Raw genomic sequence first — 27,941 nt, forward strand, 5'->3', positions numbered from 1 at the left:
AGAATAACCAAAATGCATTTGGCATTTCCGGTCTGTTTGTTTGTTCCCAAATCACAGACCGGAATAAAATGCTTCCTAGGCACAGTTTTTGAAGATAACTAACAAGATATAAATAAGTGTTGATATGATTTCACTTCATTATGACAAAATGCACACTTGGGGTTCACATTCATAAATTGAAACAATATCTTCCTTGTTTTAAGAACCCTACTAAAATTCCCCATAAAAGAGTTTAAATTTAAAATGTACTTAAATTTTCCATACAATAATTTCACAACTTTTTATTTATCACTGAGTTATGGCTAAGAATGATGTTGCTGCTTTAGTAGTAAGGCAACTTGTTTTGATCAATAAACAATTCCAAAAATCCCGATATGGAGAGTTATAGAGCGGAATTTGAAAATTCTTATTCACAACATTTAAAAAAGAAAAAGAAAACAAGTAAGATTATGATTTCATTCACCATTACAAATTAACTCACTCACTCTTGAGAACAATGTGTCAGGAGGTACTGGCATCAGGGTTTTAGTAATCATTATATCGAAATGATATCGATCTAGATCGCCCAATATCGATCCAAATCTGATGGTTTTACCCCTAAATTTCAATGAAAATCAATGTTATTTACATTTTACCCTTGCTTAGGACTCCTGGATTGGTATCGTATTGATTTCTATCGATATCGATATGAATCGGCCGATATAGCCAATCCAATACCGATTCCTTGAATCATAATTGGCATAAATGACATTTAAGTAAAAAAAAAAAAAAAAAACAACACCACAATTACTTACAAGTCAAAAACATTTCTCTTTAAGCACATCTTTATGCATAAGTCAATAAGAGGAAGAAAGAGAAGGTAAGATGGAGAAAAGTGGAAGATGAAATAAACAAAAAATAAGAATAAATGTGGATCGTTGGCATTTTTAATTTGAAGACATAAATGAGACCATTGATTATTTCTAACGCTACTGGCATGGAAAAATCTCGCACCATTCGTGCCAAACCAATTAAAATATTAAAATCAATTTTATCAGTGAAACCCACATGATTAGTGAAAAGAAAGAATAACAAAATGTGAAATAGCGTGAGAAAACCAGCTCACATTGATGGTGTGGAGATTTTTTTCCTTTCTAATATAGATTTCCAAAATACAACCTAGAAATTAAAACTCAATCTTCGGTGGCCCGCTCCGTACCCGACCCGATGAATTAAGGAATGAGTTAGGGTTTAAGAGAAGACCCGACCACCCCCCCCCCCCTTCCTCTCCTCCCAAAGAGAACTAAACCCTCTATTTGTTCTCGTGGTTTTTCCAGATTTCAGCGGCTTCTGTTCTGCAGTTCTCCTCCAGCAGGCGAAGGTTCCCCCGGCACCAGCGCAGACCTGTGGTACTCTCTCTCTTTCTCGCTTTCTTTCGCTCTCTTTCGCTCTCTTTCGCTGAGGTTGAAGTTTTGTATTTAGAGGTCAGTTTTGGTTGAGTGGCTAAAAGGTGGGTGAAGATCGTTTTTGCTTTGGGGAAGTTGCCCTGGTTGCCGCTGGCTGTACTTCATCATCTTCTTCTCATCTACAAATCAGATTTATCCTTTTCTCTCTCTTGTATTTTTTTTTTTTTTAATAACTTCTTCTGATTTGGAAGCCTTTCCACTTAGGATGGTGGGTTCTTTACCTCCTGCAGCAAACATCCAATGCATCTACGCATCTATATTCAGTTCTATTTGTATTTTTTTTTATTTTTAAAATTTTATTGGTGGGTAACATGATCGTGCGTTCACATGAGAAAGAACATTCTACAGATGGTTATGAACCTTTGACGCATAATCGGTCCCTCTTGATTATTTGGGAACTCTTAGAACCCTCTAGTTTTATGCAATGGTTCTTCGTGAGAGCCTACATTTAGATATTTCACTACTTTCCTTTGCAGGTGGAACTGCTCATTTGGTGTGTGTGTGTGTGTCTCTTCAAGTTAAAACTGTTTTGCCCAATGTAGGTTCCTAATAAGGGCAGGGAGGCATTGAAAGAAGCTTTCTGTAAACTGTGGCCTATATCTGCTATTTAACAGGTTACTTGGCGCTGAAACTTTGTCGGAATGTTTTGTGCACTAGTCTCTGCGAATGTGACAAGTTTCAGCTTAATTTTTTTTTCTTCCATTTTTCAGAAAAAGTATAATGGATTAAAGTTTAATGGGAAATGTTAAATGTATTAATATATGCGACAAGGTTATGGTTGTTGTTGTTAAATGTATTAATATAAACATGTTTTTATAAGTTTTGCTATTTCAACCTGTTGGTGGGTTCGAAACTTGGAAACAGCCTCTCTTGCGAAGCAGGGGATAAGGCTGCGTACAGTTGCCCCTCCCAGATCCTGCAGTAGCGGGAGCCTCGTGCATGGGTTGCTCTTTTGTAATATGAACATGCTTTTTATCCATTAGTTTTGCCCGTTCTTCTATTAAAATGCATTTAACATTCTTAGTTGTCGGGTTCTTTCTATTTCAGAGCTTTTGAGTAGCAGTGTGTGGCTGGTCCTTTGTGTTTAGGTGCGTAAGGTTTGAAAATGCTCGTGCTATTTGAAACCCCCGCGGGTTTCGCCTTGTTTAAAGTATTAGATGAAGGAAAGATATCTAAAGTTGATGTAAGTAACCTTTGATTATATTTGTTTCATGGTCATTCTCTGTGTTGTGTTGGGTTCCACTTTTAAGTGAATAGAATTCAACATTATTGTATGCTCTGTGTTTCAGGACTTGTGGAAGGAGTTTTCCACATCAGAGTCAGCTAGACAGGTGATCTATACTCTCCTTTGCTTCTCGAAATGATACAATTTTTGGCAAATATATATCATCGTTGCTGTAGGTCAATAATTGCTGTGTATATGACATGTGGGATATGATTAGCTTTTCAAGCTTATCCTGATCATGGTTGTCAAGTTGGCGCTGCCTAGGCATCCAAGCATCTTCTTGGGTCCAAGGCAACAAATCGCCTTGTTTGATGTTAAGAAAGGAGGGCACCTTGGATGCCTAAGTGGGGCCTTGTGGGTGGCCTTGTGATAACATGTCTAATATTGTATCAGTTTTTTGATACTTCACAAGTTTATGTTGATTTATATTTATTGCTTTATTTTTTTGATGACTATGTTTATACTAGTAAACATGCACGTGCAAATGCACCTGTGGACAAGAATGTGTGTGTGAGATAGATATGTGAGGGGGGGGGGGTTTAAGTGAGATGTATACCATATGAATTGAATTTGAAGTTTTTTCCCTTAATTAGGCTGGTAATATGAATTCATATATTGGGAGTTTCCTAATTAAGATGGTAAAATTATTAATGTTTAAATGTATTAGATTATTCCTAGTAAAAGTGAGTAGAGTTACTATAGGGAACATGGAAGAGGGGGAAAGAAAGATAGATACACGGGCAGAGATGAAAACGAAGCCTCAGCCCTTGCCTGAGCTCTGGCCTAAAATACTCGACCCTAGCCCGGCCCTTGGGCTAAAATGCCCAGCTCAGAACCTGCCAGGCTCAGGGCGGGCTTTGGGCTTCAGACTCACTGAGCCATACTTGCACAGTTGCACCTGACTTCTTTTTATCTTTTGTTTCTGATTTTATCTGGGTTGTCTGACTTGTGTTCATCTTATGTTGTTTCTGATTTTATCTGGGTGCCTAGACAGGTTACCCCCGGTTCATCTGATTGCTGCGTAGCATTTAATAGGAGTGGTAATTGTCAATTTGATTTTCTCTACAAAAAACGAACCTAATAAAACAATTGTCCCATTTACAAATGTAGTAGGGATCTCATATTAGGCCATTACTAGTATAATTATATCATAATCATATTGCATTGATATGACTTCCATCTTGTATATGAGCATAATTATATAAAACTATCAATGCTGTATTACATATCATAGTTGTCGTGGCGTCTAGGCGATTCAAGGCGTTGGAGAGGGGCCAAAATCTAGGCAACACCAACTAGGCAACCAAGCCGACCAAGGCCACTGGACGCCTAGGTGACGCCTTGACAACTATAATACATGTACTGCACGCCTAGGTCGCCTAGGTGCCCCTCCAACATCTTGGGTCGCCTAATTGCCTTGACAACTATGACCTTGATGATTTAGTACCAGATATGAATAGAATTAGAAAATGATTTACCAGTGAGAAAATAAATGTGCTGATAACATTATGTTTCTGTAGACCTAATTCTTTGGTTTGTCGGCAAGAAACTGTTTGCTTGGGCATTGATTTGAAGGCCTTTCGAAATAACCTGAATGTTCCAAAAGATATATGGGAAATTATCATTAGGAAGTGAGACAGTGGTTACCTAGCTGGTTTGTGTTTTTTCCTTTGACCTCATTGGGAGGTTATCACTAGGGAGGGGTAGCTCACTGATGCAGATTCGTGGTTGAACTGACTTGACCAGTCTGGCCATCTAGACCAAGATGAACCAGGTCCCAACCATGTTCATTTTCAGTAGGATATTTAGAATTTATTTTGTTTGGGTTATGTCATATTTTTTTTGGGATAGCTATTAGACATGTAGAGAAATTTCCAGTTTGAGTGCTGTTGAGTTTCTATTTTGTTAATTTATGTTTTAGGAAGTAATTCGGAGTCTTTTTTTTTTTTTTGGTTTTATAAATAAGCATATAATCTAATACGCAGAACAGTGAAGAATGTAATATCGAGTTTGTTTTTTTAGAGCTTGTTTGTGAGGCGTGCACAGCGGTGGCTGCAAGTCCTCCCCTCTCCTTTCTTCTCCGCTCTTCCATACTCTGGTTTTTTCCTCCTTCCTCTTCCGTATCGATCCAGTCCTCTTTTCTGTCAGGTATTGTTCTTCTCATCTATCTCCACTGTTGTTTCTTTTTTCCCTTCCTTTATTCTTCTCTTGTTCCTTCATGTTATTTTTCCCTCTTACTATCGATACCCTGTTTTCAGCAGAACTATAATCACTAAAACTGATCATCGATCACCCTCATCCCTTCTTCTTTTTCTTTAATATCTTGTGTGAAGTTGATGCAGGTGCACTGTCTTGGACCAACCCAAACTCATTTGGGTATCCATGTGACGATGAACTGGGTCCATGGGTTTTTAGGTCCAGTAGGATATTTAATTTCTTAGAGTTCTTTATTAGCTGGGATTTTATCTTCTAATCTTTTATGTTAAATAGACTACTTGTGGTAGAGTCCTATCCATACTTTAGTTTTAGTAGGTTAATTAATAGTAGAGTTGAATTAGTTTTCAGTTTTAGTAAGCAATTAGGAGTCTTTATTTTCTGGGTTTTATAAATAGAGATGTAACCCATTGATGGAAGCAGATTTGATGAATTGAATTTTGATTTGTTTGTGACCAGATTGGTACAACAAGGTCGTGTGACCGTATCCCCCCCCCCCCCTCCTCTCTCTTGCATTTTTTCTTCTTCTTCGTTTCTGGTTTCTCCCCTGTTTCTGGCAGTAACAGCAGGTCCTGTTTTGGCTCTTCATTATCTCTCCACTCTGTTCTCTTTGTCCTTGCGATTTGTATCGAAGGTAACCCTACCCTGGGGGATCCTTACATGAAAACTTCGTACCCCAAAGCTTTCCTTGCTCTGAGATTCGAAATTTGGAAGAAACCTGTAACTACAGAGTTTGCCAGATCTGATTACAGAGAAGTTTTGCTTGATGAATCAACCCTGTATCATTAGGATAGTAGCTGAACTTCATAGAGCTTTGTTTTGCGATTCTGTTCCCAGAATCTTGATTTGTTTGGGCTTGCCGTGTGGAAGCTCTTCCAAAATTACTGCTCCTGTCCTTGCGAACTGGGTTTTCTCCAGCCTACTTCAGTACTTTGTTCCATCAGACAACCTCATAAAAGTGAGTTTCTTATTTAATTCCTATATTCATATTTCCAAAAATACCCTTCCTTTATCTCTTAGTTCTGTTGTTTGTCTTTTAGCTATAATTGGTTTTGTCTTATCCTTTTCCCTTGTAGAATACCCTTCTCCCCACGAATCCTTGTTGCTTTTCTTTTATTACCACTTTCCATAATTGCCCTTCTCATGTTCCTTTATTCTAGTTTGTCCTTAATTTATATACACTTCCAAGTCTACATCATTCAAGAAATCTAATTCCTTTTAGGTCCTATCTTCTTTACCTACCAATTTAACCCTTAAAAAAATTCTGGTTATTATGAAATTGCCATTGCCCTTTTATTGCTTGACTTTTGTTCAATCGGCTGGGCCCATAAGCGATCCGAATAGGGTTTCGGAACCCCGGATCTGCATTAAAATCCCCTAACCTAGACAACCCTAACCCTATGTCTCTAGTAGCTGAAGCCTTCCCTACTGAGAGAATCAAGCTTCAAAGTATTGTTGGGCCTACAAGTTTCGCCCTACCTGGTTTCAGGAATTTCTTTTTAATTTTTGGGCTTGAGATTTAGTTGTTTGTTGCATCGATTCAATAGTACTGTGGGTTAGGAGCACTCTTCTAAATTTTCAGGTTGATTACGCTTTGTTGGAAAGAGTTCTCTCACTTGAAATCAGTACTGGTTAGTGGTTACGCTGGTTTGGTTGCCTTGGTTGAGGGTTTAAGACAACTCAAGTGTGAGTTGTCTTAAACGCCTCATTTCTTTCTTTCCGTTACTATCCTTTCTTGCATTCTCAATTCTGTTTTGTCCTTTATTTTTGGTTATTGCGTAGTATGCCCTAATTCCTCTCTTGTCCATTCCCCTATTTAACTACCAATCTGCCCTTTGAAGTTTCTGGTTATTTACAGTTCTGCCACTCCCCCTTGCAAACTCGGAGTTATTTACAGAATTACCATTGTTTATCAACTTGTGGCTCTTGTACACCTGGGTGAGCCCATTGCGAACCCAAACAGGGTTTCCGAACCCTAGGACCCAACCACTCACCTTCCTTGTTCATTTTTTATTTATTTACTTATGCCAGCATTTTATGTCAAGATAAACATGTGGAGACTTATATCATAAATCTCTGTTGAAAACCTGTCTTCAGCCTAACAAATTGCTACCAGCTTTTCCTCCGCCCCCACCCCTCTTTTTTTTGGGGGAGGGTGGAGGTGGTGGATAAAAAACAGGGCTGCTCATTTTGTGTTCAGTTGTCCAAACTGTTCATTCAGTGAACATACCCAAACATTGTTTTAATTAGGCACTAGCCTAAGGGAGACTTTTTCCCTTTTTTCCATGATGTGAATGGTATAACTTACACCCATTTTTAGTGATATACTTAGTTTTAATGAAAATTTTCATCTGAAATTAAACCCGAACTACCATATGAATATTTAAAGTTTTATTATCAATAGCCAAATCTGATCAATCTTCTTGGTAAACCTTAACCATGCCGGATGAGAAGCTAAATCCTCTTTGAACCAATGGTATCTTACATAAGGAATAACACTGGAATAATGGTCAATTTTGTCTTGTCTTTCTTCCACTGTCATGTTTTTTTTATTTTATCAATGGCAATGTGTGTATCGGGGAACCTCTTCCTTGAGCTTTGTTCTTTCCTCCGCATGACCAACTTTAATTGTATTTGGTTTCACCTCAATATCAGATAGTGAAGCTGAAAGCCTTTTCCAAGTTTGAGAACACAGCTGAAGCCTTGTCAGCAGCAACCTTGTTGATTGATGGCAAGCCCACCAAGTCTCTTCGTAAATTTTTGCGTGCTCATTGCGATGGAGAGTCATTAGCCGTGGCAGACTCAAAGCTTGGAAATGTGATAAAAGAAAAACTGGTATGCTTATGTCCTTTATGTCATAGACTATTTGATTCTAGACTATCCCAAACTACTTTTTCTGTCATTCAATGTGATTGGGATCGTATTTTCTTTCAGCAAATCGACTGTGTTCACAACAATGCAGTGATGGAGCTCATGAGAGGGTTAAGAAGTCAACTAACGGAACTGATATCAGGGCTCCCTGTTCAAGATTTAGCTCCAATGAGCTTGGGTTTAGCTCATAGTTTGTCAAGATATAAGCTAAAATTTAGTCCTGACAAGGTGAACTCTCTTTTTCAAAATATTGACTAGCCTTGGATTCTGAAGTTCTTTCATGTTATATTTTTTTTGTGCTTAATATAATTGTTAATTTTTGAATTTAAACAGCATACTTTGTATTGGGTTGAATGATGCAAGTCAAAGCAAAAGACTTTTCTGGTTTTTGTGTCCGCAGAAACCCAATTACCTAATAATTAATTATCATCAATAGCTAAAAAGACAGCCTTATTGAAACTGAGCTAAAGTATATTTAATGAAGAGAATCACATATGAAACTTTGTGAAACGAAAAAGGTTTCTATACCAAGTTGACCAAGGCACCTGGAAGCCTAAGCAACTATGAATAATATAATGTAGCCCGCTCGTGGCAGGAAAATAAAATCCACATTTTCTTTTCATTGCCACTTGTCTGGAAAGTGGTCGGGCGTTGTATATAACAAATTTTTTTTTTTTTGGGAAATTAAGTGTTTCTTGATGTAAAGTAGGATCTTTTCTATTTTTTTGGGAGGTCAGTTTCCATTTTAGTCAATCTTTTTAGCAACATATGTATTGCTGTGAATGCTATAACTCAAGGTCTTCTTTCACCTTTATAGGTAGATACAATGATCATTCAGGCTATTGGTTTGTTGGATGATCTTGATAAGGAGCTCAACACATATGCAATGAGAGTTCGAGAATGGTATGGTTGGCATTTTCCAGAGCTTGCAAAGATTGTTCAAGACAACATTCTCTATGCCAAGGCTGTGAAGCTAATGGGGAATCGTGAAAATGCTGCAAAGTTTGATTTCTCGGAGGTAGAGTTTTGCTTTCCATTTTTACCATGATAACTTTAGGGACTCCCATAGGAAAGTGCGACAACTGTAAAGGAGATGATACACATGTTAAAGATGGATGTAAATTGCCATTAGATTGGTTCCCTGGTTACTTCCTTGGCCCAAAAGCTGACAGCATTGTCTTACCGGTAATACTTTGAAGCTGTACCAGTAATAAGGTCACCCTAATTGAACTGACCTAGTTGAATTGGGTCTTTAGGTTCTATCTGTTTTAGAGCATTCTTAATTGCTCCTTGCTACCCTCTTGGCAATATGAGAAAATTATGATGATCAAGAATATTTTGTGGCTTGGATGGTTAGGATCATTTGTCAGTTTTATGTTCTGAAAGTCCTTGATGTGACAGATCAAAATAGGTGCCCAGATTTGGCAAACTGTGATTATGTGTCACATTGCTAAAATTTCTGGAGATTCAGTTTCATGTTTCCTGTGACAGGATGAAGGCCGTTACTCTTTTTCTAACTGTTATGCAGATATTGCCAGAAGAGGTTGAGACAGAACTGAAAGAGGCAGCCGTGGTGTCCATGGGGACTGAAGTCAGTGAGCTTGATCTGATGAATATTAGGGACCTCTGTGATCAAGTGTTGGCTCTTTCAGAGTATAGAGCTCAACTATATGATTACTTGAAAAGCAGAATGAACACCATTGCTCCAAATCTGACTGCTCTTGTTGGAGAGCTTGTTGGTGCTCGCCTTATTGCTCATGGGGGCAGCTTGCTTAATCTTGCCAAGCAGCCTGGAAGCACGGTTCAGATCCTGGGTGCAGAGAAAGCCCTGTTCAGGGCTCTGAAGACAAAACATGCTACTCCCAAATATGGGCTGATCTATCATGCATCTTTAATTGGTCAGGCAGCTCCAAAATTGAAGGGAAAAATTTCTCGATCTCTTGCTGCTAAGACTGCATTAGCCATTAGGTATGATGCTCTTGGAGATAACCCAGATAATTCAATGGGACTAGAGAATCGATTAAAGGTAATGTCTAACTACAATTCTGAGCTCTAGTACCTTTTCTTCTGGGGCCCCTTTGTAATGTGAAATTGTTTTGTAGCTTGAAGCCCGGCTGAGGAATCTTGAGGGAAGAGAATTGGGGCGGTCCGCTGGGTCGATGAAAGGAAAACCCAAGATTGAAGCCTATGATAAGGATCGTAAGGGGGCAGGGGCATTGATAACTGCTGCAAAGGTGTGAGAATTTTAAGTCTTCACTTTTGGTTGTTTCTTTCTCGACAATGAAGTAATTGTTGGAACTTATTGTTTCCTTCTTTATAATAAAGTAATTTTTGGTACTTATTTTCATCTGTAGGCTTACAATCCTTCGGCTGATTCAACACTTGGGCGGACTATGGAAACAGCAATGGACCATCAGGATGAGGATGCTACTGAAAAGAAAAAGAAAATGGGAATTAAAAACACTGACCAGCAAGATACTGAGGATTCTGCGGTGGAACCAGGAGAGGAAACCAAAAAGGAAAAGAAGAAAAAGAAGAAAAAGCATACAGAAACTGAAGCTGATTTGGAGCCTGAGGATCAGCACATTGAACCTGAAGCTGGAGAAAAAAAGAAGAAAAAGAAGAGAAAGCATACAGAAACAGAGGAGGAAACTGAAGGGATCAAGAAAGAGAAGAAGAAGAAGAAAAAGAAGAATGTCGAGTGAATGTTAGTCAATAGATGTAGAAGGTGTCTTTGTAGTCGAGCCAACAATTTTGATACTAGGATACAAATTGATGATTTTTCATGTAAAATGTTTTTTTTCCCGTTGGTGACAATCTTAGGTAACTTATTTTATTTCCTGTTTCTTGGTTATACATACATTATATATCATTGTTACTCAACTCTGGTTGATCATTCACTTGTTCTGCTAGCCTGCTAAATTTTTTTGTCTAACTCCATAGTTGATATGAATGTTGCTCCTTATACTCTGGAATTTCTGTTGATTCAGGTTACTCTTGCATGAGTGCAGCTTGTTGACTGCAGCAGTGATCCAAGGGGTGTTTTGTTTTGTTTTTAAAAAAGTAATGAAAACCAATGATCTGGAGTTGATGTTTACAGTTCAAGTTATCCATCCCAAAGGTTTCCATGTCCTAGTCGACATGTGAAGCCATTAGGCATTTAGACTTGCAGACAATGGCCCCCTTCTAGATTTACTTAAATCAAAATCTGTTTTTTCTATGTTTACAGTGATAACCCTGGCTCCCAACCTTGTTGACCAATGCTCTCTCCAAATAAATGTCATTCTCTCTGAACCACTGAGGTTTGAATATTTATGTCCTGGACTTTCTGTATTTTCTTTAGAATCTGAAGTTGGAAGTGAAGTTGAGATTTGCATTCTGAGTACCTCTCTATGTTTTCCATCCTTCTTAAGATTTGGTGATAGGAAAATATAGTGTCAAAAATCAAAATGGGGCTGTCGGAGGAGATAATCCATGGTGTGAGTCATTATTACTTTTCCTATAGGTTGAAAGTTAAAAAAAACAAACTCCTACCCTCATTATGATCCTCATTTTATTTTCATTAATGCCCATGGTAAATGAATACCTCCTTCGCTATGAATGAATCCCATTGGCATCTTTTTCTGTCTTGTGAATGGACTAAGCGTATCTGGGCTTTTGGACCCCTCAGACTGAGAACTTAGCACCTTAGCAGTTCTTCTCTGGCACAACGTTGTGTTTCCTTCCTCGACTCTAAAGCCTTGGCCAAACCAACTGCTATTTGTTTTTGTCTGTTATTGCAATAACTTGTTATTTTATTAAGACTGTAAGAAACAAAGTATTTCGTGGGTTAGTTATGGCTAATCCCTGTGTAGTTCTATCAAACACTTTTAGATGGTTATCTGACTTAATTTAACCCCTCCTTTGATAAATTTAAATCTGTTTAATCAGGATATATCCACTCCAAATGAATTAATTGTTATCTCGAGATCTAATCAAGAGCTGCAATTCCTTGTTTTATGTTGCGCATACCTTTTTGAACCTTCAATAGGATTAACAGGATGGACATATTGCTTTTTGTTAGATGGCCAAACTGTTTTAACATCTGCAGGATTTTCATGTTCAACTGACAAACTGGAGGCTGAGGTAAATGGAATCTTGCAGGGGTGAAAACACGCTTTGAAGGATGGGATCCATCTTAAAGAAATTTGGCTTCATAGTTATAAACTAACTAGCTTTTTGAATCCCCAAGAAAAATTGTATGTTCCCTGGAACCTATTATCCCCCTACCTTGAACTTGCAGAACTAACCTCAAACTTTTCAATTACAACTTTCTTACACCAGAACAATCATTGGTTTAGAATATTACGCTCCTTAGCCCTTTTTTCAATCACAAATAGATCCCCCATTCCCCCCTTTTTGTATGATGTATAGACTTTCCTTTATCTTTAATCTATATATATTTTCACTTTCTCATTAAAAAAAAAAAAGTAACAAGTTCTTGCAAAAATTTCCAATTGCTGAGTCTGCTGAAACCCTTTTGATAATTTCTCTACTTGGATCTCATTAAGTCACTGACTGTGCATCAGAATAAATGGGCAAACCATAGCTGTTGGTTTCATGAAGTTGTACAAGAAAATAAGGAAAACAAGAAACTACAAATTTTTTTTCTGGGCAAGAGATCACTGCTTGGTTGTGTGGTCCCTGCATCAGCGTGGTGCCAATGAGAGCGTACATAAGAGCAAAATAGATGGGATTTTTGATTTTATAGAGGGTGGGGAGGTAATTTTGCTCACTCCTGTGTCTGAACGCAACCTTCTCGCGACCGGGCATCATTCTTTTTCCTTTTCTTTTTAATAATATAGAATTGGTTGATAGTAAACACCTAACATATGAAATGATGAATCTTACCTTCCCATTGAAATTGAAAGAGCTTTACTTTTTTTCCTTTGATGCTAATAAAAGAATTCTTGAATATAAAAAACTGGGAAAGGTCCTTTGAGTGGACCCCCGGAGGGTAGACTAGCACTACCTTTCACTATCTTTTTCATCTTCTTTTTTTTTTTGGGTAGAATATCTTTTTCATCTTCATATGAAATGATTTTTCATTTTGGTAAATATATATGAAATGATCTTTTTACTCCTCATGTATGAAAATATTTCATTGATGTGACCATTTGCTTAGAGAACCCTCTCATAGAATAGGTCAAGATTGTCTTCTATCGAAAATGGAACCTTCCTTGCCGGATCCTCTCATTTATAATATGATTATGTCTTTCTTGATTTTTTATTCTTTGATGATTAAAAAAATCCCATAAAAAAGAAAAAAATAACTCCACCTACTCTAAGCAACATTTTTGGTGCTTATGGTGATTGATCAATCTTTGCCTAAGCTGTTTGAATTAGGGTCACATATAATCTAACCAATTCCAGATTAGATCGGACTAGATAATACAAATTCTGTGTTTTAAAACCCTAAATCGAATTTCAATTCACCTAAATTAAGGTTTTAGTAATCGGTATCAATATTGGTCTCTATTGATATCGATCTGGATCGATACATATGTCTAAATCGATCTAGTTTAAAACCAATTTTTTTTTATATATTTTTATCTCAATCCATACCGATCCACTCATATGAAATCAGCCAAAAATCAATATTAGTCTCCACTGTTACCGATCCCTCAAACCATGTCTACAGTGAAGAGATTCCCTACATTCTTTGTGGGTCGAATTTCGTACATTAGGGGACCGACATTTTTTACCAAAGATCTCACCTACCTAAAACCTTGGTTGGTAATGAATATCACATCTTTGAAAAATATTAGTTGGCCTTCTTTTTAAGTCTTTAATTTTTATTAAGGGCCGAAAAGAGAATATAAATATTTTTTGGGAAATTACATTGCAACCCCCTAAGGTTTGTCCTAAATACAGAGAGACCTCCTGTATTTTGGAAATATAGAACCACATCCTCTGATTCGACGGTGTTAAATAATACAATGTAAAATGCCAACTTTGCCCTCTTCTAATATCATTAACATAAAATTATTAAATAATACAACATAAAATGCCAACTATGTCCTCCTCAAATCCTCTTTCCTCTCTAACCCTTTCTTCTTTTCTGGCTTCTTCTCCTCCTTCGTTGTCGGCGTTGCTTTTATCACCGCCATTCCAGCCAACCCAGCAGCTCCAGGCTTCTTCCAGAGTTCCAGGTACAGAGAACCCCATAATCAGTAACCCATTTCCATTTCTTCAACCTTCCCATCTCCTAAAACCCTTACCTATCACAACCGAAACCTGTCTTTTCATTTTCACGTCATCCTCTCCATTAAACCCACTTGACCCCCTCACCTGAAACTCCCTTCTTCTCCCCTTTCTCCTAAAACCGATTCCGCTTTTCCATTTTGTTTCTGATTTCACCAACAACCAACCCAATTTCTTTCTTCTCCACCAAGGCAGTGCCCCTGGGAATTGTGATGACGAGTTCTGTGTATATTGTTGCCGATCTCTGAAGAACTCTCTGTTTTTTTCAGCCAAATTGAACTGTTTTAAGGATTTTCATTTAAAGAAACATAGGAATTCAAGTTAAGGAAATCAACGTAATGAATATACCAGACAACATTTTCTCCCAAACATATCTTTCTACGTAACAGGGAAAGAACAAAACCCTCCAAAATTCTGATAAAATAACCATCCACAGAGCAAAACTTCACTACAAAATGGGAAGAAATGATTTCCTGCTCAAGGACCAGCATCAGAATCCCTAAGTCGAAAAGACTAAAGCCCATGTCATCATCTGATTCCTCTTTCTCTTCCACCTTCTGTTCTTTCTACGGCTCATCCGCAGCAGGTGCTGCACCACCACCGCTGCTGCCATCACTTGCAGCGACTGCAATGGCAGCACCGCCACCAGAAGGCACTGAAGCAAACTTTTCCCTTCCAGATGCGATCAACTCTGTAATATCTTTACCCTTAACTTCAGCAGCTCAATTCTATCATCTTCAGTATCAACCCCAACTGATCCAAGAATGTTCTTCAATTCATCTGCAGAAGGGCGCGCTGGTGTTTCCGCTCAGAACAGCGAGCAAGTAGGCAGCGATAACCTTCATCTCTGCTCAGAAAACCCCTTTTTTGTTTTTTGGGGTAATAACTGCTCAGAAAACTGAGATAAGTTGTCACACAGAGAGAGAGAGAGAGAGAGAGAGGCAAATGCGGCGCAAGTCTGCAACTCCCCGATCTCTGAAGAACTCTGTTGTAGGTAATTTCGAGTAGCAGGAGAAAGGGAACGGGAAGAGGAAGGGGGTGTGAAGTTCCGGCTTCCCTAAAGGGCATAATGGTAAGCTCATATCCCATTAGGAGTATATTTGTCATTTAAGGCATTAAAGGCCAACTCATCGGCAATTAACGGGAATGCTCTTAACGGATGGGGGCTGAATGTAACAAGTATCCTAAATTCAGGGTTGCTGGTTGTATATTTTTCAAAACATAAGGGGTCGCTCTGTATTTAAGATAAACCTCAGAGGGTTGTAGTGTAATTTTTCTATTATTTTTTTGAAAAAAAAGGGAATATGAAAAAGTAGTGTTTAAAATAAGGGTTTTTTACTATTACCATCCCAAAATATTTCATATTTATTATTACCCTCCCAAAAACTTTGAAACAACTATTATCCTTTCCTGTTGCATACTAATAACGAAATGGCCCCCACCATTACAGACCCATAACGGCGGGGGTTAGTCATGAAAGTATGCCGTCATCATGAATTTTTTAAGACCAAAATGCCCTTTTTGATGGTAATTGTAAAAAACTCCCACCCCATCACCACCGTCCTTCTCCTCATCCTCTTCGTCTCCTTCTTCTTCTCCTTCTTCTTTGAGTTGCAGAGGCATCAAGCCAGCGTCAACACCATCGCCTGGGCTCCGCACAGTTCCATGCTGCTCCTTTGACCGAATCCTTCACCACTTCCAGGCTATGGAGCCACAAAGCAAGAACATTGGCAGAGGTCTTGGGTTTAATTTAATGATGAATATATTAGCCATTTTTAGAAGTTCTGTGAAAAAGACATCTTTCTTGCATTGCATTAGGGTTTAATTATCGAATATATTAGCCATTTTTAGAAGTTCTTTGAAAAAGACATCTTTTTTTTAACTCTGTTGACAACCCTAAATTTTGCAGAATTTCTTGTTAATATTCTGATTTGGATTGATTTATAGGATTTCAACTGTTCCGTAGAGTTCTTCCGATCGCCTTTCCTAGTTCAAGAATGGGAAATGCCAGACACGAATGGATCAAAGAAGGAAACACTTCGTCTCGACATAGTTGAGAGATCGTTAGATAAATACAAGAATGCAGATATCATCGTCTTCAACACGGGACACTGGTGGACTCACGAGAAGACTTCAAAAGGGTATATCTTCAGAATCCTTTCCTTGTGTTCTTTATTTATTTGGTATTCTGAATTGAAACCTCTGTTTTTTAAACAAATTAAATAAAAAAAAGGAAATAAATACTCACAACTTGCAGAAAGGATTACTATCAAGAAGGTAGCCATATCTATGACGAATCGAACGATGTCGAGGCATTTCGAAGAGCTTTAACAACTTGGGCAAGATGGGTTGATGCCAATGTAAGTCCTAAGAAGACCCTGGTTTTCTTCAGGGGCTATTGTGCCTCACATTTCAGGTAAATTTGACACTTTGAGCAAACAATGAAATATAAATTCCATGATCCTCGCCATTAAAAATAAATTAAAAAGGGGTTTTTTTTTTCCCTCTCTAGTGGTGGACAGTGGAATTCAGGTGGGCAATGCGACCATGAAACTGAACCCATCAAGAACGAAACCTATTTGAAAACGTATACGCAGAAGATGACAGTGTTGGAGTCGGTATTGAAGGGGATGAGAACGCCAGTCGCCTGGAAGTGGTGAAGGATTCGGTCAAGGGAGCAGCGTGGAACTGTGCGGCGATGGCGTTGACGCTGGCTTGGTGCCTCTGCAATTCAAAAAAGAAGGAGAAGAAGAAGGAGAAGGTGGATGAGGAGAAGGGACGGTGGTGATGCAGTGGGAGTTTTTTACAATTACCATCCGAAAAAAGGCATTTTGGTCCTAAAAAATCCGTGACAACGGCATATTTTCACGATTAACCCTCACTGTTACAGGTCTGTAACGGTGGGGGCCATTTCGTTATTACTATGCAACAGGGGAGAGTAATAGTTGTTTCAAAGTTTTTGGGAGGGTAATAATAAATATGAAAGATTTTGGGATGGTAATTGTAAAAAATCCTTAAAACAATAGATTCAGTTAACAGTTGCTCGAACGGAACTCGAAGAGTTTTCGTTTCGCGATCTCTCTCCGATCTAATTTTGTGCCTTCGTTTTTGCCCTTAAATCGCAGTACTGTAATCGTCTTTGGTTTGATTGGGATCCGAGATAATCAACAGGATTTGCAGAGTTAGATTGGATCCTGTAAGTATAGTCTCGTCTCCTCTTCTGCTATTTTACTATCTTACTCTCATTTTTGACTCTAACTTGGGCAATCAGTCTATAAATTTGTTTTTTTCCCCCTTCTTTTAATTTCTGTCCATTATGTCGTCTGCAAATTAAAATTCTGAATTTTGGGGAAGCTCTTGCTGAGGCGTTAGTCATTCGAGAGGTTGGTGAATTGTTGAATTTTTTTGGGTTTTGGTAATTCTGAAGACAAGGTCTGACGGACGTGGAATAGGTTTCCATGTCAGCTTTCTAGGATGGTTTTTGGAAGAAAAGGAGAAAAATTATTGATGGGATGCTGGGAGAGGTTTTCCGCGCTCTGATTTTGGAAGTTATGGAGTTCACTCGTTGTTTAGAGCGAGAGAAATAGGTGCATTTTATCAGTTTTAACTCCTTAAGAGTACTATTGTAGAATTGGCCAATCTTATTGTCTTCCAGTGATTGAATTTGGGGTTTTAGAGGGAGTTTTTGCTGGTTGTGGTGTTGTATAGGTTTGGGGTTCTTTTTTGGCGGTTATCTTCTTTGTTCTTCTTCTTAAGCCCCAATAAAATTCTTGTAAAATAAAAAATCACCTTCCAATGCTGTATTTCATGCTCTCTTTTTCTGCATTCTACAGCTTTGTCAAATTTTATTTCCTTCCTCCTTTTAATCAATGCGTTTTGGTTGTTCATTTTGGAAAAAAAGTTCTAGTTGCTTTGATGTCTTCTTCTCTTTCCGTTTTTCTTCTCCATCTTGTGGTAAATTGTTATTCTAGCGTAGTGGTCTTGTTCTTATTGTTATTTGAGACTCAATGTCGTTCTTTCTTTGCACTGGCGTATGGAATTCTAAAGCAATTAGTTAATTAGGGGACTTAAGGATGAGTTTTTTTTTTTAAAGTTTTGAAGTGAAGAAGAAGATTGAGAAGCATTACCACAATCAGAAATAGTTCTGTTAGGAATTCTAGATTTGGGTTCTCTTTAAGCAGATGGGAAAACTATGTTCTTGTTGTCCAGAACTTCAAATCCTCATGGTTTCTCTATGTAAATGGGTTTGATTGGCTTCCATTTGCCCCACATTTTGCTGCAAAATACATAGCTGTTTTATTGCCTGTTGATAGGTTTAGCCCATGACTTTTCTGAAATAAAAAGATATTTTTGATATCTTTTTGGAAATTGAATGCAGACAGAAAATAAACACATATTGATCGAAGATTTGACCATGGTGATATAATATGTTGTTCTTCTCATTGAGGAGAATGTAATATAGACAAAAATTCCAAAAAAAATTAGAGTGCCAACTAAATTTCCTGCATGTTGTCCAATTACTTTCTACTCTTGCATCAAGTTTTAGTTGGATCACACCATGTGTCAAATAAAGGCTTGGAAAGTTATCGAAAAGTAACATGTTTTGAAAAAAATTTAAAAGACTGAAATACAGAGGAGAGAATCCAATACTTGGTTAACTGTATGGTTAGAATATTCCACTTTTACATGTAGATGATCTAGAGGATATCCTATTATCTGACAACTAAATGAGCAAATCAGCCTTCCATACGGCAAAAAATTGGTCTTTCCCATGCTTAGTAGAAGGAAGATAGAGTATATGGAGAGGAACTTTAGTAAAAAGAGGACTGAAAGTGCGATGATGAAAATTGATAATAGGAAGATACCTCAAAGTGATAATTTTAGGTACCTAGGTTCAATTATAAATAAAGAAGGATAAATCAAGGATGATGTTGTACAAAGAGTTAGTGTAGGGTCGATGAAATGGAGAGGTGCTTTTAGAGTGTTGTACGATCGATGTATTCCATTAAAACTTGAGAAAATTTGGATTATAAGACCATCAATGATATATGGAGCTGAATGTTGGCGGTGAAGAAACAACATATTAACAAACTTAGTGTAGCTGAAATGAGGATGTTGAGATGGATGAGTGGTAAAACTAGAAAATGAGATTAGGAAGGAAGGAATTAGAGCTAGTTTAGGAGTAGCTATGAAACATGATAAGTTGAGAGAAGTTCGTTTTGAGGTAGCATGGACATGTGCAAGGGAGACCTTTGGATGCACTGGTAAGGAGTGGTATGATTCAAATTGTAGGAGCTAAAAAAGCAAGGGGCAGGCATTAATTGACTCTGGGAGAAGTGGTGAGGAAAACCATCCATGTCTTAGGACTGATAACAAGTATGGCTGTCAATAGAGAGGATCCATGTAGCCAACCCCATTTAGTTGGGAGACGGCTGTGTTGAGTTGAATTGAATTGAGTATGTGCTTGGCCTTTTTGTTGGGCTTGTGGTTTATGTCAGTTTATGACTTTATGTTCTTGGTTGTGATGGGCTTTCCTTGCATATTTCTCTTTGGGCTTTCTTTCTATATTTCTCTTTAAGGTTTTATACTTCCTCTTTGTAATCGGAATTGGAAATGAATGTTCTATGTTTGTTAAAGCTTTCGATTTTGCTTCATTCATAACTGAGGAGTTAGTGTTTGAAGATGACATTTCTTATCTCTTGGAAGCAGATAATTTGATGGAAGGGTTGGCGAGCACAGGCACCATCACTGTTCAACCCTATTGTACACGCCGAAAATACATTTCCCCCCAACCATACCCTCATCATTTGACAAAGGGTTTGTTTACAAGTTGTCTTCGGATGAGCACAAAACCCAGGTTGACCACCTCCATAACTGCTTCAGTTCAGCCTATAGAATCAGCCATTCCTGCGCAATGCAACAACACTCAGCCTTCGAGAGGTTGTACCCATGAACTTCTGAAAGATTTTTAGTTCATCTGATGATCTGTATGAATGTTTAAAAGCTCAAACTTCGTTCAGAAATGGGCCCATAGATGATGGGTTTCCGAATTATCTCTGAAAAACTTAACGAATCTATTATAATGTAAGCTGAACTTTTAGAATAACTCGAATTTGCAGTTGGTACTGAGATAGTTGACCAAGGTTTGGCCCTATAATCAATGGGTTCTTAAATGATGATCCACATAGTGATCCTCGAGTCTTATTGTCATTGACCCTCTCTTGATTGTTTACTTGCAGAAGTTCTCGAGATATGGCAAAGTGCTGATGCAGTCTGCTTTGATGTGGATAGTACTGTCTGCCTCGATGAGGGCATAGATGAACTTGCAGAGTTCTGTGGAGCTGGAAAGGCTGTTGCGGAATGGACTGCTAGGGCAATGAGTGGTTCTGTTCCTTTTGAGGATGCTCTGGCAGCCAGACTTTCTCTGTTTAACCCTCCTCTGTCCCAACTCCAGGATTTCCTTGAGAAGAAACCTCCTAGGTGTGTTGCTTTATCGGTTTATCCTCTATATAATTTCTTTAAAACTCAATGATTGAATTCTTGTACTGGTGAGTTAGCAACATTATGCCATTCTTCCTATTTGATTTGTTATTGTTAGATTTTTGTCAGGCCGTTATAACTTAGTCCTTTTTTCTATAATACAGGGCTCCAAATTTGGTTTTTGCCCTATGCACTGGCTGCAATTAGGCAATTTCATATTATAGCTTGATAAAAGATATGCTAGTTGTGGTTTCTAGAACCCAAATTAAAATGTTTTTCCTTTAATTTGGTCGCCTTTGGTGCTGCCAATAGTCTTCATCCTCCACTGCTTTTCCTCCTTTCGGCATAAAATAATTTTGAGCCATTAGGTTCACCAAAAACTTTTATTTCTCTGTGCTTCTCTCAAAAAAATGGGCATGCACTATTTCACATAGTGCTCCATAGAAAAAAGCTAGAATACAGCCCTCTTGTGCCACATGTATGACATGCAAGTGATGTGCAATGCTTTATTCTCTCTTCCTTCATATGGAAATAGTCATTAGTCAGGGGTTGCTACTTGTAATGATAGAGTTTTTATAACTAATAAATATAAGCTGTTTGAAATCGCATAGGGTATTCAGAACCCTATCAATCTGGTTCTTCTTTCCTTGTCTTTTCTTCTTCTTCTTCGTTCTCTTCTCCTGCAGATCCCCTTCTCTTGGATCTGTTTTCTGTTTCAGTTTACTATTTAATGAAGTCTCTGATTCAGTAACATGGAATCAGAGCTATATTGATCAATAATTCTTTTCCCTTTCCTTTCTTCATTCAGAATTTGATAATCAAGGAGTGTTCTGAATTGATTTTTTCTTCTGAAGGTTCTATATAGAATCTGGTGTGTATAGTGCAGCAATGATTGTTGCTGCTACTGTTGTTCCTGTATGCTGAAACTCCCTTGTTAGTCATGCAATCAAAGGGACTAATGTGCTGTGGTTAAAATCTGAAATTGATGTGCTGAACTCCCTGGAATTAATGTGCTGAAATCATGTCAGGTATTTTTCGTGCGATATACATTTCTTCAGTAACCATTGTTACTTACCCAAAAAAAAAATGTAAAAATAGTTGATAGTCCAATGCATAGGGGATGCTAAAATTCTTGTTGCAATGTTTTGTTAGCCATCATGTGGACAAGGTCCTTGGTATGTTTGGGTTTGGGGTTTAACAAAAACTATTCGGAATCGGGTTTTGTTTCAATGGGTATCAAATGCGTTAGAGGTGATGATATTAAGCGAGGCTTGTATTAAATTTCTTAGTCATTGCCTATCAATCATGATTGTGGCAAATTGTTTCCCTTATTGCTAACACACATGGCTCAATTTTAATGGCCCTTTTTTAAGGAATCCATACACTTGTTCATATTGCCTTTAGAAGTTCTGATGGTCGTCATTAATTCTTTTTGTGTTCATTTTAGAAATGTGAAAGCCAATATGGCCAAGGTTCATTCTTTTTCTTTTGGATTTAGAATTTCTAAAGTTCTCTCTCTTAACCCCCAGTAATTGAGTTAGGCTTGCATACTTAGAAAGGGAGCTAATCAAGGGAATTTTGGGTTTGACATAATCTTTAAACATATTGTCTTCAATATGCCCATGTCCGTTAATGGATCGAGTGATTTTCTTGCTACATGTGGACGCGTCTTTTTTAGTTTCTCTATTCTGCTGTAGTTTCTCTTTCAACTCTCCTGTGCTGGTGTTTCTGCACTTGCTTTTGAAGTATTTTATCCCTAGTCTGTACTTTCTCTGTTTATTCTTTACTTGATAAATTCTTAATTATGTACAGAGAAGAGGAAAATGGGATATCCTTGACTCTTTTTTTGGTGAATAAAATCTATTACCAAACGCCAGGAGGGGGGCAGGGGGGAGAATAAAGGGGGGGGGGGGGGAGGTGGGAATATACAAGGAGATATCCCTAACTTATTAGAAAAGAAAATCCAATTTTTGTTTGGTCTGAGATGGCGAGGCCCTTGGGATGGGTATCCTGTTGGTTAACTTGGTTCTCAGTCTGCTTTGCTTATTTAAATTCTTGATAGTTACTCTCAGTTCTTATGCTAGCTACATTGCATTAGACCAATGGAATTATCCTTTTGCAAGTGATTTACTTATCTGGGATTTGATTTAAGATGGCTTAGAATATTAAGTAGAGCACTACATACTGTATTGTTATTACATCTGATACCCTGTGCTTCTTTGAGTTTTGCATTAGGAACAATATATTACCATGAAGAGCATCATGAGTTCCTTTGTATTATTACAGTGTTTGTCTTGTTGAATTTCTACCTAAGTGAATCCATAATTTAGGCACACTTTAGATTTGAACATACTTTAATATTTCTAATTTTTAAATTTGCAGACTTTCTCCTGGCATAGATGAATTGATCAAGAAATTGAAGGTTAAACAAACTGATGTTTATCTGATTTCTGGAGGTTTTCGTCAGATGATCCAAGTATGCTTCCCAACTTTAGAATAAATGAATCACTTTCCATAGCAACATCGTTTTGACATACTAGGCTTACTTTCCTATGGGGCTGTGCCATACTCTCTAGGTATCATGGTTTTAAAAGGAGAAACGTCTGTGTGTTTCATCAAGATGGATAGAAAGTCTCCAATTCTCCGTAACAAGGAACTGTTAAGAGACTACTTTTTTCATCAACATAGCTATAGAATGAGGAGCCTTTGGAAGTATTGAGCATCCAACAGATCATAAATGAGGAAGAAGATACTGAAACCCTTCCTCCATTTGATGAGATTTGATGGACAATTATGCCCCGTAAAGAAAATGCATAAAATTTCTTCCTTGGTGGTGTTTCAATGCCAAACTGCAACCCTTAGTTATAAATTTCATTCCGGTGACTATTTCAGTCCCCAGTGTGTGGATATATCAGTCATTTTGTTAGCTTTTGGTACTTATATTTTTTAAGGTATATTTATGTATGCACACATGCATATTTTATAGTCATATATGTATATATACATATAACTAAAGCCCCAGCTTAAACCTTATATTAGTATCAATTCTTTGGCCCTGGCCAAGAGAAAACCTGAAAATAGGGACTAGGATTGCAACTCGGGTCCCAAAACCTATGGCCATTAGGTAAATCTGGGTCAATTTCCATTTCAGTAGAAATTTAACTTTTGGAAAGAAAAAAAAAATTGAAATATTCCTAAATTTCATTTTCCGGAAATGAATTAAAAACACCCATAAACATTTCGTTAGGGGAGTGGAATGACATTTTCAGTCGAAATTTCAAGAAATTAAATGAAATTGATAATTAAGGCGTGACATGCAATATGAGGGAGAGTATCCTGTGCATGAGCCATAGATGCTCCAAATGCATGGATAAATAGAATGTAGCTGGAGATTTCTGTGAGACTACATAGGTCATGAACTATTTTCATATATTTTGCTCTAACCTTGTCCTTTTAGCAGTTTTGTTGACCAGAAAATAGGAGTTAGTGTTAAACAATTAATATCTGAAATATAAAAAATTAAAAATTAAAACATGGCCAACTCAATAAGTAGCTTTTATTCATGTTTTTTAAACTTTACAACATGTTTGTTTGAATCCAGGGGTAAATTGGATGTTGTTTCAAATGATGTGGTGTGATTTGTATGCCACAAACAACATATTTGACAGCTTGGGTCAACTTGGCAGAAATAAAAATTTGATATAATCAACTGATACTCTAGAATGATCAAGAGAAGGTTCCTCAAGCAGTAGGATCAAGCAATTGGAGAATTTTTTAATCCCATCCCACTCCCCCACTCGCCCACCCAAAACTAAAAAAAGCAAAGTTGATTGGTATTCATATATTGGTATGAATTATCAAACACAGACCACATGAACATATACAAGGATTATTTGAAATCAACTCAGCGTAAATTTGTAATTCACATTAATGATCACATCTATATGATTTACCTTCTGCTCTTATTTATAAAAGATACAATGTCATAGCAACCAAGAAGAACCAGAACCCTAACATAAAATGTATACTTGATGGGAAATATTTAGAACAACCTAATATCCTATGAATTGAAATATCTTGGTTTTCTTAAAAACTCTTCCTAATTGTTTTAGCTGGGAACAGAGAGCCTCTAAATTCTTTCTCATTTAAATGAACCATCTTCTTTAACGTGAGGCTTGATCCAATGAAATGTACTGCATGAAAACAATGTGAAGCTTGAGGAATACTTTGTAATACATAGGTGTAATGAAATTTCTCTCTTTGTATCATTGCCAACAATGGACACTGCAATAGCAAGACAGTACTAGTAGTCTCAAATGATTTTTTTTCAATTTATTTTTCTTACTTTTTTTAATGTCAAGATTTTAAGATGTATTCCTTTACTTTGGGCTTGTCCAACACTTCAACCCTATAGATAACCCAGCCCTTCCAGTTAGGATTACCTTATTGGATTGACTTTTGGCTAAAGGATGTTCAAAGTGTGGTAAATGGGTGGTTGCAATATCTATGTTTCTTTATCTATAAGGTTGAGGCCCAAGTTTTATACTTGGAAATGATGAGGACATCACCCAAGGATTTATGTAGTCACATGTTACTTCATTATGGCTAGATGACCAGCATTATGTGTAGTTCTTTTTATTATTTTATTGTATTTTTATTTGGGGCCAGACCTGTTATGTACTAATGTTGTAAGGAGTTATTACTGGAGAAGTAGTTATTAGGGAGTTATTTCCTTCCTCTTTTTTTTTTTTTTTTTTTCATTTTGGGTTTAAAAAGACTGTATTGGAGATGGAAGACAAGCAATGAACCAAGAGAGGAATGAAAGCATGAGTGATTCTATGCAATTCTTGGAGTGAATCCAAGATGGTGTGAAGCCAAGATGATCTTCTTCATTCACCGGAAAAAAAGAAGATGATCTTCTTTCTTGTCTATCTTCTTCTTCTTCTATCGACTCCTCTCTTTCAAACTCTATATCTACAGCAAACCATCCCTGTTTGATCCCCCAAATCCATTGTTGTTTATTCCATCATATTTCTCCCAACCTCCATTTTCATTTCCTAAGAGCAGCCCATTTGTTCTTTCGACTACTAATGTAGTCCTAGATTGGTAGAAGATCAACTAGGAACCAATCAACCAGGATCTGTTATGAACAGGTGAACGGCTAGGTCAAAATAGGGTGATCATGTGACCACTAACCAAATAAAAAGTAATCTACTAGCTAATCCCGTATGTAACCTTATTACCCATAGTTTAGGCCCATAAAAGTGGCCTATTACATTGAAAAACCATGGGATCAAAGGCCCAACATGTATATAACCCAACCCTAGACTTATTCCTAATAAAAGAAGCTCAGTTTGGTGATAAATCTGCATCAACTACAGCAGCTCGTAAACCCCATATACCATACTTTTGGCTAGAATAGGACTTGTTTGTGGTTTGTTGCGGTTTCCCAAATCTGTCCTACATCAGGAAAGCTAAGGTTTTATCCTGTACTGGGAGTAATTACTACAGCAGCTGTTATTACTTGTATTTTTACCGAGGGCACTGCTTTTTCTCAGAAATTTACTAATCCTAGATGCTTTGGGTCCTAAAATAGCTTTCAATGTTTTTGGTCATCCTGCTTTGCTGCACCATCTATGATTTCTCATTAGAGTGAATGGCTTTTTGTTCACTGAAATCTATGGTGGGGTAAATTGTTGGTATTTAATTTAAAGAAAATTTGTACCAGTAAAAGAATTAAAGAAAATATATTATATTTTAATTTGCAGATTTTGGGAGAATATAATATTCACTTTAGTGTTACTAACGAGTGCCTCTATCTTTTCTTTTTTATTGTTTGAAGCCTGTTTCGTTACTACTTGGAATTCCCCCTGAAAACATCTTTGCAAATCAACTGCTCTTTGGAAGTTCTGGGGAGTTCCTTGGGTTTGACAGGAGTGAACCTACTTCTAGGAGTGGTGGGAAAGCCACTGCAGTTCAACAAATAAGGGAGGTCAGTGTTAAATTTATGAGTGGATTTTTGGCTGATTAAATTCATGACTTTGGAGGATCTGCTGAGAGTATGGATTTTACAGGCTCATGGATACAAGGCACTAGTCATGTTAGGGGATGGTGCAACTGATCTTGAGGTAAGAGAACTCTTCCGCATGCACAGAGTGTGTATGTGTCTTGTGGGCATATAACACCAACACCAGGCACAAATCATTCATGTTGATAGGGCTGATCATGGGTTCACCAGGGAATAGAGAAGTATTCATGGTGCATGCATTACATTCTCACTATCCTTGCATATATAGACATCACAAGATCCCCTGCCATTGTTATAATTCATGTCTAAATTGATTTGGTGGAAATAGATACATGGCATAATCCAACTCAATTACACTCAAATAAGCCATAACCAAACTACTTTGGGTCAGCTTTGTGAATCTTGTTATGTCATTTCACTCTACCTAAGGTCATGTCTTTCATTATTTCAACCAAGTCTTTTTTTGGACTTCTCTTTGTCCTTTTAATGTATTTAATTTGCACCATATTTCCCTTTTCAACGGTATGAGTTCCAAAAAACATTTGCAGGAAACTTTCTATAGGATAATCAGGATTTGGCATGCTTAAGATTTTTGTTTTTGTTGACTAATGGGAGGCAATTGAGGGTATATTTGTAACGATGTCACCATATTGATTTATTTACCCCTTCCGAGGTTATGCACTGCCTCCAGTGTGGTCGTGTAGGAACTTTTTATCTTCTAAATTGCAATATTTTATGGGACAATTTGATGATCTAAGGGAGTTCTTTTTTTGTGGCTCTGGTCTCATAGGCACTTTTTCTTGTTCTATTTGCATCTATATATACAAAAAAAATGTTGCTATGACACTGTAATTGAAGAGTGCCTAATACTCATAATTTTTTTGGGGGAATAATTAATGGCCATGACATTAAGCGAATTTTTGGCATTACGCTTATGGATGTAACAAATATTATAAGTATATAACATGGAAGAAATGCAAAACATAAAAACAAAAGGGAGATTGAAACAAGAATATGGCATTCATGGCAATGTGCTCAATTTATTTTGAATTAGTGTTTGCATTGAACATGACATTAACTTTATTGTATTGCTCAGGCTCGTAAACCAGGTGGTGCTGACTTATTTATTTGCTATGCTGGAGTTCAACTTCGTGAAGCTGTCGCAGCAAAGGCCGATTGGGTGGTTTTCAACTTCCAAGATTTGATAAATTCCTTAGAATAATTACTTGTTACTATACATCTTCAGAAATTTCTCTTCCTTTTTATTCCTGGGGCTGGTGCTTCAACTTCTATTATTGAATACTTTGCCATCAATCTAGGGTGGAAAAGAAATTATGATATGCTAATTGTAATTCCTACAAGGTTTGTTATTATCTTTGTTATGAATGCTGTAAAATTAAGCTGAAGTAAAAGATGTTACAGGGGTATTTTAGTT

At 37.4% G+C, this 27,941-nt stretch overlaps 3 protein-coding genes and 1 pseudogene across 3 annotated transcripts; 3 read left to right on the plus strand and 1 right to left on the minus strand.

The window, feature by feature from the left end:
- Positions 1 to 1,337: 1,337 nt before the first annotated feature.
- On the plus strand, positions 1,338 to 10,660 carry LOC122640686 (probable nucleolar protein 5-2). Its single transcript, XM_043833913.1, has 9 exons — positions 1,338 to 1,388; positions 2,493 to 2,628; positions 2,735 to 2,776; positions 7,540 to 7,719; positions 7,819 to 7,983; positions 8,573 to 8,773; positions 9,284 to 9,781; positions 9,858 to 9,989; positions 10,110 to 10,660. The coding sequence occupies exons 2-9, from the start codon at positions 2,551 to 2,553 to the stop codon at positions 10,458 to 10,460; spliced, it is 1,647 nt and encodes a 548-aa protein (XP_043689848.1). The 5' UTR covers positions 1,338 to 1,388; positions 2,493 to 2,550; the 3' UTR covers positions 10,461 to 10,660.
- Positions 10,661 to 14,282: 3,622 nt separating this feature from the next.
- LOC122639181 lies at positions 14,283 to 14,852 on the minus strand (annotated as a pseudogene).
- Positions 14,853 to 15,925: 1,073 nt separating this feature from the next.
- On the plus strand, positions 15,926 to 16,658 carry LOC122639182 (protein trichome birefringence-like). The gene is made up of 3 exons (XM_043832005.1): positions 15,926 to 16,139; positions 16,256 to 16,414; positions 16,511 to 16,658. Exons 1-3 carry the CDS (start codon positions 16,003 to 16,005, stop codon positions 16,656 to 16,658), a joined length of 444 nt encoding a protein of 147 aa, XP_043687940.1. The 5' UTR covers positions 15,926 to 16,002.
- A 402-nt stretch (positions 16,659 to 17,060) lies between these two features.
- LOC122639368 (phosphoserine phosphatase, chloroplastic-like) lies at positions 17,061 to 27,941 on the plus strand. Its single transcript, XM_043832204.1, has 7 exons — positions 17,061 to 17,194; positions 19,708 to 19,938; positions 20,238 to 20,478; positions 22,861 to 22,954; positions 26,321 to 26,470; positions 26,553 to 26,606; positions 27,603 to 27,941. The coding sequence occupies exons 2-7, from the start codon at positions 19,716 to 19,718 to the stop codon at positions 27,726 to 27,728; spliced, it is 888 nt and encodes a 295-aa protein (XP_043688139.1). The 5' UTR covers positions 17,061 to 17,194; positions 19,708 to 19,715; the 3' UTR covers positions 27,729 to 27,941.

This window comes from Telopea speciosissima, chromosome 9, assembly GCF_018873765.1.
Source record: "Telopea speciosissima isolate NSW1024214 ecotype Mountain lineage chromosome 9, Tspe_v1, whole genome shotgun sequence".
In the NCBI taxonomy this organism is placed as follows: Eukaryota; Viridiplantae; Streptophyta; class Magnoliopsida; order Proteales; family Proteaceae; genus Telopea; species Telopea speciosissima.

Coding starts and splice junctions, on each gene's coding strand:
- LOC122640686 (XM_043833913.1), top strand. CDS start 2,551: ATGCTCGTGCTATTTGAAACCCCCGCGGGTTTCGCCTTGTTTAAAGTA. Junction 2,777..7,539: donor CATCAGAGTCAGCTAGACAG/GTGATCTATACT, acceptor CCTCAATATCAG/ATAGTGAAGCTGAAAGCCTT. Junction 7,720..7,818: donor ATGTGATAAAAGAAAAACTG/GTATGCTTATGT, acceptor ATTTTCTTTCAG/CAAATCGACTGTGTTCACAA.
- LOC122639182 (XM_043832005.1), top strand. CDS start 16,003: ATGCCAGACACGAATGGATCAAAGAAGGAAACACTTCGTCTCGACATA. Junction 16,140..16,255: donor CACGAGAAGACTTCAAAAGG/GTATATCTTCAG, acceptor CACAACTTGCAG/AAAGGATTACTATCAAGAAG. Junction 16,415..16,510: donor TATTGTGCCTCACATTTCAG/GTAAATTTGACA, acceptor TTCCCTCTCTAG/TGGTGGACAGTGGAATTCAG.
- LOC122639368 (XM_043832204.1), top strand. CDS start 19,716: ATGGAAGGGTTGGCGAGCACAGGCACCATCACTGTTCAACCCTATTGT. Junction 19,939..20,237: donor CAACACTCAGCCTTCGAGAG/GTTGTACCCATG, acceptor GTTTACTTGCAG/AAGTTCTCGAGATATGGCAA. Junction 22,955..26,320: donor GTTTTCGTCAGATGATCCAA/GTATGCTTCCCA, acceptor TATTGTTTGAAG/CCTGTTTCGTTACTACTTGG.